The sequence below is a fragment of the Notothenia coriiceps genome, unplaced genomic scaffold (genome assembly GCF_000735185.1).
Source record: "Notothenia coriiceps isolate Sejong01 unplaced genomic scaffold, NC01 NC01_scaffold00025982, whole genome shotgun sequence".
Classification (NCBI taxonomy): domain Eukaryota; kingdom Metazoa; phylum Chordata; class Actinopteri; order Perciformes; family Nototheniidae; genus Notothenia; species Notothenia coriiceps.
The window spans coordinates 1-9,095 of record NW_011358683.1 but is presented as its reverse complement, the minus strand read 5'-3'; the positions used below and the strand labels follow the sequence as shown (position 1 = coordinate 9,095).

The window sequence follows — 9,095 nt, the reverse complement described above, 5'->3', positions numbered from 1 at the left end:
CATTACAGTAGGAAGATGGGGCTTTTCTCTCAATGTTGAGTGATTCTGATAATACAACTTGCTTATATGAAACACAATCCTACACAAACAACAAACCACAAAACGAATATGCCAACCAACACCATATCGTCCAACACTATCCCTATAATTATCCTGAGGCAGCCACTTCATTCAAACAATATCAACATTATGCTTGGTGTCAGAGTGATTTCCCAGAGCAGATGTAAGAGCCAAAAATGCTACCGTAGCCTTGATTTGATTATTTGTATTATTATTCATTATTTTGGTTTACGCTCACTTTTATTGTATTTGTTGCAGCACCTCCGTTAATTGTCACATGAGTGTGGTTTGTGTATATAGGTCACCTGTCTCATGGGCCAGTTTTTCCCTTACTCACTGTGTTTTGATGTTGTTAATGTAAATATCTCAATAATCTTTACTTCATTATAGACGATAGGAACATGAGCACGCCACAGCAGTAGTAACCTGGATGTCTCTGTATGGAGCATGGCCAGGTTGATGACGATGTCGACAGAAAGGCACTCGCACGTGTCGAGTCTCTGCTGGATCGCGGTTTCAGCTCGTTAGCCAGCTCCACGCGTGTAAAGCTCCCGAGCCTTCATCTGCATTCAGAATGCGTCTCGCGGAATATTGGCTGTAAAAAAAAGTGCAAAAAAAGTCGTTTATAATCCAAGCATTACATAAAAAAAACCCTCGATTTTAATTATTTCAAATAAGCGTACCAATAGTAATTATAAGCCTTTCAAAAATATCATACTAATTCTACTATTTACAATCTCCTGGAGGGTAATTGTAACTGTGATTGGAGTTTTAATTCATTTACTGCTTTACAGTAATTTTGATTATTCTCTAGTGAGACAGCTACTTTCCATTGTCTTAATGAGTTTTTTCAAGAAGTCTCTCATAAATATTTTGATTCCACTTTCCCCTGTTGAGTAATTGAATTAGATAATATTCTACTGCCAGTCTATCAATCAATATAAAACATCGATTATCCGGAAAGCTGATCAGTTGTTAGCGTGTCATTGTATCAGTTACAGTAAAGATAACAGGTAGCCAGAGATGGGGTCGTTACTCAAAAAAAGTAATAATACATATTACTCATTACTTTAAAAAAAAAGTAATATATTACTTTACTTTGTTACTCTCTACATAAAGTAACGCGTTACTTTACTCGCAGGGCCGCCCCTCCCTACAGGCAGATCACGCAGACTGCGGAGGGTGCTTCATTTTGCGGAGGGAGCCTCATCTGAAGCGCAAATGCGGCGCATCTACAGCGTCGTTACTTACTCGACATCCTCACTCTGGGTTCGGAGGTCCTCCTTAGCTATTAGCTTCACGTTAGCATGTTGTCTTTGCAGGTGCTTGTTGAGGTTTGACGTTGTGTTTGCAGCAGTGGATAAAAGCTTCTGGCCTGGACACAGTTTGCACCTCACCGTCACATTCCTGTCCTTTCTTCGGACGAACTCAAAATAATGGGCAGACCTCCACCCCCAAGTTATCGCTGTTGACTCAGCCTGTTGACTCAGCCATGTTTATGCACTTTATGTGGACGCGCAAGTCGCGCAAATGTTACGTAAATATAAACCTGCGGCGGAAATCCCTCTCGTCTGTCAAAGGGAGAATCTAGTAATTATGTATGTTAGTAGGCTAACTGTAGAGTGATTACTGATTTTATAAAAGTAACGAAGTAACTCGTGTCGGGCAATGTTAGTAACTGTAGTGTGATTACTGAATTATAAAAGTTACATTACTCCGTTACCGACAAAAGTAATATTATTACACCCAACTCTGCAGGTAGCACAGGTCTTAGCGCCATACGGCAGAATACATCAATCACTACTTTGTAAGCTTAAAGCAATTATAAATAATAGTCACGCTCCTTCAAACAATGTACAGAATGCTTTTTAGATACAAGTGACACCTGAGTCGAAACTCCCTGCTTCATGCTTGTTGTTCTCCAACAGACAAAAGATATCAAAAAGTATGTTTTTCTTTTGTTTTGTGCTCGTTAAACCTGAGTCACTATTCCTGGAGCTGAGCGAGAACCAACTGTCTGCTTGATAGCTTCGCCTGTTGGCAGGAAAGCCTAAAATATTACCCCAGCAACTGAGGAGGTGGTAAATGTTTCAAAAAAAGCAGATCACCACCACGCAGGTGAGAGTTGAGTGATGCCACACCACATAAAATAATTAAAGCAGGTAAAATATGAAGAGTGGGATAATAAAACAAAAGGCCTGTTATGCTGGGAACGAGTCAGAGTTCAAACACTAACACTAAGCTTCATTTTGCTCTACAGGGACCTGAATGAATCACGGTATAATGGCCTCCTCTTCATGAATCAACCAACACCCCCGTTTGCATTTAACAGCTTAAAGATATGTTTACAGACACATATTGGTCATTTCACACATACAGTAACATGGCCCTGTCATTAAACACTGTGACGGTACATTTCCTTCAGAGGAACTTGTTATAATGAAGAGCTTTAAATAGATTGTATTAACTCTTTCATGGGAATGAACCCTAACCCTGTTCAACCCTACAAAGTTATAATAAAATAAATGTATTCAAAACTGGGTCCATCCAGAAATCTAAACTTGTGGTGGATTTGGTGTAATGTTTGAATAACACGTTATATTGAAGCTATTTGATATTGTGTTACTGTCAATATTAATACTGGCAAAGCAAAGATACATAATATTGTGTAGATATCTTACACTATGTTCCTGTGAGGATTATTCAAAAGCAGTGTTTGTATTTTTGGTAGCATCTGTTTCAAGGTAGCCTGAAAAATGTATAGCCTACTATGCTTTTCAATTTCAAAATTTGGTAACTTGCTTTTGGCTAATGACCTAAAAAATTGGTCCAAATGGAGCAATCCGTGGAGCCGTTACGTTAAGTCCGCGGATTGGTCCAAATGGGCCAATCCGCTGACTTCCTCACACACTCAATCTTTTCTCAGCTGCAGCTCCGCCGATTTCCCCTCCCTGAGTCGGCGGGACGCGGCGAGGCTGTGAGTCAGTGTGTGAGCACACACACAAACTCCTAGCCAGACTGCGGGTGTGTGTGTGTGTTCGGGCTGGGTTTCGCTGTCTCGCAGACGGCCACTGGGCTCATAGGGAGGGGGGGGCAGGAGTTCCAACAAGCCGTTTAGGACAGTGAGTGAATACACATACTATACAGAGATGCTGTATGAGAAACCAATGTGAGTTTGGAAAATTGCACAATTTAAATCTATTCTAGTAGACCTCAACAATGGAATTATGATCAGTAGAAATGGCCATGACATGGGACCTTTAAGTAAATTTCGAATCCCATACTTCTTTACTTTTACTTGAGTAAAGAAGTTTAGTCAGTACACACACACAACAACACAGACTATAACACCCCTTGCTGTTAAATACCAACCAACTATGTGCAATATATATATATGCCGTTAATAACTGTGTAATATATACCTGGCTGCTAAATCTTAAGAACTGTTACAGGATGTGTATTTTGTAAATTGTGTAACTTTTAATTTTATTAAATCTTTTATTATATTATAACTTTTTCTTTTTTGTTTTACTTTAATACTTTTTTATGCATGCTTCTACGTAACATTAAGCTGTCTTTTTCTGCTGTATACAACCTACATTTCCCCTCTGTGGGACTAATAAAGGTATTCTGATTCTGATACTTCTACTTTTACCAGAGTATTTTTAAACACGAGTACTTCTACTTGAGAAAAGGATGTGTTTACTTTTGCCCTCTCTGCTCTCTACCATTCAGTGTTACTTACTGGGAGTTAGACTGGGACACTTTGAGCAGCTGGATGAAGCGGTCCAGCAGCGGCATGCAGATGGGCCCCAGCAGCATCTCGAAGCTGGGCTGCATGAGCTCCGTCAGGCCCTTCATCAGGCTGCCCTCGCAGCAGTACACCTTGCTGTGGGGCGTCACCATGTAGGGGATGAAGGTGTAGTTGGCTGAGCACATCTGTTGAGAAACAAAGAAGGAGACAGTTTAGAAAAATAGCTACTAAGAGTATATTTAAGCACCAGAGTACTCTTTTTATATAACATTGTGGGTTTTGTGTGAAGTAGTCATCAGCAATATTTTAACCATGTGGGCAAACATTTAGAGATTCTAAAGCACTTGATAATGAGATTCAATACGACCCAAAAAAGGATAAAAAATACAAATTCGAGTTATGTTTTTTTATAAAATCTGTAGTTGAATCTCTTTCAAAAATTTATCATATCACTATGTTGACACTATGACCCAATTTAAGTTTACAAGTCAGATCAAACTACAGTCTCAGTCTATTTAGTAGCTGTTATATTTTTAAATCATATCTTGCCAACTTTCTCTGCCACTGAAACTGCAGTTGTCATATTTATATTGAAATACAAATTTCTTCTGAGCACTTTTTTGACTTCTTCTTCTTGGCTCAAAAATAAAAGTGGGTAAACATTATTGATCTCCATTTTTTTCTTCTATTTGACATCCTTGGCTGTACAAGATGTGTTTGATATTATCAAGAGCTCCAGGATAGCAGTGCAGTGATGCTACGTCCCTTTGTGCAGAATTGTATTTAGCAGATCTATTGTGGTTTTAGTTTAGCTAATGAGCATATTGCACATACGTATGAATAACCATACTTGGAGTATATTGTATTATCTGAAGTTTAACAGTATCCAGTACAAGGCGTACATTTACAGTAAATACAATCTTTTTTTTCTTTTTTCTTTATATTTATTTATTCTACTAAAATCATACAAAAACAAAAACGTATAATTCATACACACAAATGAACAACATTAGTAGAAGCGGGAGGGCTGAAGCATAGCTTATGGGGAGTAGCCCTCCCGTCCATCATCATTAGCATCAATATAATAATGGCATTTATTTAATCAAAAACGTATAGAAATTAAGGAGTACAAAGAAACAAAGAAAACCAATGAAAACTGGAAAAAAAACAAATAAATAAAACAAAAATTAGGGCAAGAAAAAAGCGAATACATATATAAGCAATACTGGGAATATCCAATACTTGTTAGCTGGAGTAATCTGCAAATATAATTGCTTTTACTTTAGTTTTGAATTGTTGATGACTTGTAGTACTTGAAAGGTCTGGGTGAAGTCATTGATTACCTTGTGTAAATAACCTGTCAAAAACTCTTTACAACCAAGTTCATAGACACTGTATAGTAAAAGACTACATAGTACAGGGGAGGAAGCCGACTGCCTGGAGGAAGTCGGAGCTGTTTCCCCTGTTTGAGACGGATCAGGTAACAACATTAAGCTTTGGCTTTGTCCAAAGAGACAATAGTGTTTGTGTTGTCTTCACTGAACCCACAGTAGGAAGTATCTGTATCAGCGCTGGCAGTCCCATTAGGAGCTGCTCTCTTGTTGCAACCACAAAAACATACAGCCTTGCACTTACAAATTCCACTTGTTCATGCAGCGTGATGCTCACAAACACCGAGCAGAAACAGTCGTCTTGCTGCTCACCTTCTGCAGAGGTTTCCCCTGTTATTAGCTGTGGCATGCAGCAGTCATGTATTTTTCACGTCTGTTTCAGTTTAAGCTGCTATTGTAGCACTAAAAAAAATGTTCTTCTTTATGTACTTAGCTCTAATTCCTGACATCTGTGTTATGTCTGGAGGGAGATTTTCTCCTGTCTGTGTTTGTTTTGAACTCGACATTATGCTCCTGGTTCGGTTGCGGTGACCTGCCACTGCTGAATACACAACACAGAAACACTGGTGGTGTTCTTTGCAGACAGAACATTAGAGAGGCAGGAACTCCACTGTTGACATCCCCAATAAACAGCTGAGGTCTTTTCAAGGAGAGCAATTCCCATTATTTCAGATGTGTGGTGACAACAATGAGCGCGTCAGAAGACGGTTGGGCTGCCATACAGCTGCATCCTCCTGACACCTCTAATACTCTGTCATAGTCTCAGCTTTTCATGCAGCCTCTTTGAGAAGAAACAAACACTGCTGCAGCTCTCAGTGCTTGACAAAAAAGTGAAGCGAAAGGAAGGTGTGGTGTTGAAGCAATGAGAGTCAAACCCGCAGATAAATACTTCCTCCTTTACAACAGTAGCGGATGACATCACTGGTGCATGCCATCTGCGTGACCTCTTTTTCTGTCAGGTGCAACCAGACAAGTTGCTAAATCCTGACGTTAAATGTAGCTCCTCTGTGTGTGAGATGCCTATAGACACAGGGCTCTTTCTTTCTTTTCACACGCTCGTATTTCAAGGCGACTGCAGGCCATTTGAAGCTAATCTTCACTGGTTGCTAACAGGTTTCTCGGGTAGCAGAGTGAAACACATGTGACAGCAGTGGCTCATGGGGAATCTGTTGAATGTGACTGGCAGTGATTCAGTGATTCAGTCAGTGACTCATCTGGTTTGATATCCTTGCCGATGATCAATCTGATCTTACTGGAAGATTTCAGCTGCTTACTCACTAACCTTCACAGAAACACACTCAGAGCTGACCACAACTCAATGTTGGGGAACATTTGCCATTTTATGCAGATGTCCAATCAGTGTTGCTGGAAACTCCTCCTACCAGGCCTCAATATTTGAGAGTGTGTCAGTGTAAGCTACTTTTAGTAAATCTACACACACACACACAGACAGAGCAAGAGTACATTAGATATGTTTCAAATTTGATGGATAATGTCAGGTTTTAATAATAATCTGGCCTTTTTCTCTTGTAAAAGTGACACATACTGTTTGAAAATACTAACAACAAACATATTTTTTTGTCCAAGTATGTTTTTCTATAGTACGCATTATCAAACATTTTAATTACATTGTTAACTTTAACACTGTGCTGTAAACAAATGATCAAGTTGTAAGAAGGGTTACTTTTTGTCCTGGTGGTCTTATTGCATCATATCATTCATCATGTACAGTATGCAGACATGAGACCACGAGGGGGGAAGGGGTTAGCATGACTGGCATTTTTGATCGTTTCCTGTGACCGCCTTTGCATACTCTCTCATTTAGAAATAAACACTGTGTCTATATATAAACTACGTCGCTCACAGAAGATTAGAGGGTTCTCTTTTTGGGAATAAATTGTAAAGTTTGAGTGTTTAGTTTCATGACCACAGAGGAGCTTCACTATTGTCTGGAAGTTTCCATGTGACCTTGGTGCTTTTATGATTCCTATGTGTCTAGACAGGGCAATTTGAATTAAATATATTTAAAATTATATTAAGATATTGCTCATCATAGCCCATACACAGATACAAAGGGATGGAAGAAATTATGCAGATATTGCTATTTAAGTGCACTTCAACCCTCATAGAAGCGATTTAAAAGCACATGCGAATGTGCAGAGGAGATTGGAGTGCTCTAATAGAAGCAAGACAGCAGGAGAATGATGAGAGCCCATAGGGGAGAGCAGCGGGTTCACGTCCTCACAATGTGAGTGATAATCAGCTCTCCTCACATGCTACGAGTCAGAGTCAGAGATCAGGAGATCCATGCAGAGCAGGGCCTCAATCCACTTAGGAGAGCTAAGCCTTTTATCTCAAGCCTGAACATGGACTTCTGGACTAAAGTCAGTCGTCTGCTTCCGTCTTAATATTTGCTCTAGAGCTGAATTAGTTGATATAAGAAAATCAATTGTCAAGAGTAGTGTAATCATGTTTATCAGGCTAAAATCGCAAACATGAGTTAGTTCCAGTTTCTGTAATCTGCTGTACTATACTATACTATACTATACTGTACCAGTGCTCCAGAACACTTTTGGCTTTGTCCTCTACATATTATACTCAGAGCTGTGAAACAATGCACATTCTCAACTAGAAAAACATAGTACACGTTTAAATTGTCTTAAAGAGGCCTAATTCTGCTTCGTTTACCCTTTCCTGTAGTGTGTTGTAGGGCTGCTCGATTATGGCAAAAATCATAATCTCGATTATTTGGGTCAATAATTTATATCACGATTATTAAAAAACGATTATCCATTTACTTTGAAAACATCCATTTATTGAAAAAAATAAATAACAGTTGATTACCCTGAACTTTAAGTATAATTAAACTGAAAATCACATACAAAAAATTAAATTAAAATATACTAAAAAAGATACTAAAATAATCGTTTTATTTCGACTACGTTGTTTTCGTAATCGTTGCAAGCCAAAATCGTAATTGCGATTAAAATACGATTAATTGAGCAGCCCTAGTGTGTTGTATAGGTTTGTGTGCATATAAATGGTCTGCAAAGGCTAAAATCCCAAAGTGAGAGGACTTACAGTAAACCTAATGTGTTGAAGTGGGTGCATCTAAAAGGAAATATATTTTCTTTAAACAACATTACGTGACTCTGCACAGAGAAGGATTTCCTTAGCTTTGAGGCAGCACCTCATTTGAATGCTGCAGTTTTTGCAAGTGAAATGTTCCAAATGCCTGATCCTATTTATGCAGATCAAGCCCATGCAGTCACTGTAACTCATGAAACAGCTGTCGCCTGAGAAAAACATCTCCAAAATGTAAGAGAAGATCATGTCATTTGACATCTTGCATTTCTGAGGAACAAATATCAGCCTCTTACTAAAAGTGAGCTGCGAAAGAGAAAAACCTTTATAACACCGAGGAGGGAAACGTAAGGTGTCAAACACTCGGCTATCTGCACATTGCAGAAAAACATATTCTCTGCAACACATAAGATGTGTGATGTGTGCGCAATGGGAGTAAAGTGTTAAAGGAGAGGAAAGTCAAAGAGATTGCTTTGTACTCACAGTGTTCTTCTGGCAAATTATCTCCTGGAAAGAAGAAGAGAAAATACATTTAGAGATTACAAAGGACACTTCTCTTTGTTTTGTTTAATAAATAACAGAAAGGTAGAAATGCAACAATAAAATGATTACTAACGTGGGAATTCCAAACATTTAGAAAAGGTTTTATGAAGAAGGAAGTACATTGAACATGTCTGTTTCCCATGAAATCGGCTAATGTAGTTTGTTTAACCCTCCTATTGTCTTCGTTTCCCCCCCCTTACTTTGGTGTTCGCGGACAAATTTGACCGGTCCTGTTTTAACTGCTATTACATTAACACAAAAAC

The 9,095-nt window shown here is 38.8% G+C and overlaps 1 protein-coding gene across 1 annotated transcript; it reads right to left on the bottom strand.

Annotated features, from left to right (window-relative positions):
* Nucleotides 1–488: 488 nt before the first annotated feature.
* LOC104956410 (mitogen-activated protein kinase kinase kinase 5-like) lies at nucleotides 489–8,801 on the bottom strand. Its single transcript, XM_010783896.1, has 3 exons — nucleotides 8,773–8,801; nucleotides 3,806–3,999; nucleotides 489–655 (listed from the first exon to the last, which is right to left on the bottom strand). The coding sequence occupies exons 2-3, from the start codon at nucleotides 3,997–3,999 to the stop codon at nucleotides 577–579; spliced, it is 273 nt and encodes a 90-aa protein (XP_010782198.1). The 5' UTR covers nucleotides 8,773–8,801; the 3' UTR covers nucleotides 489–576.
* Nucleotides 8,802–9,095: the final 294 nt, after the last annotated feature.

Coding starts and splice junctions, on each gene's coding strand:
- LOC104956410 (XM_010783896.1), bottom strand. CDS start 3,999: ATGTGCTCAGCCAACTACACCTTCATCCCCTACATGGTGACGCCCCAC. Junction 656..3,805: donor GTGTCCCAGTCTAACTCCCA/GTAAGTAACACT, acceptor TTTTTTTTACAG/CCAATATTCCGCGAGACGCA.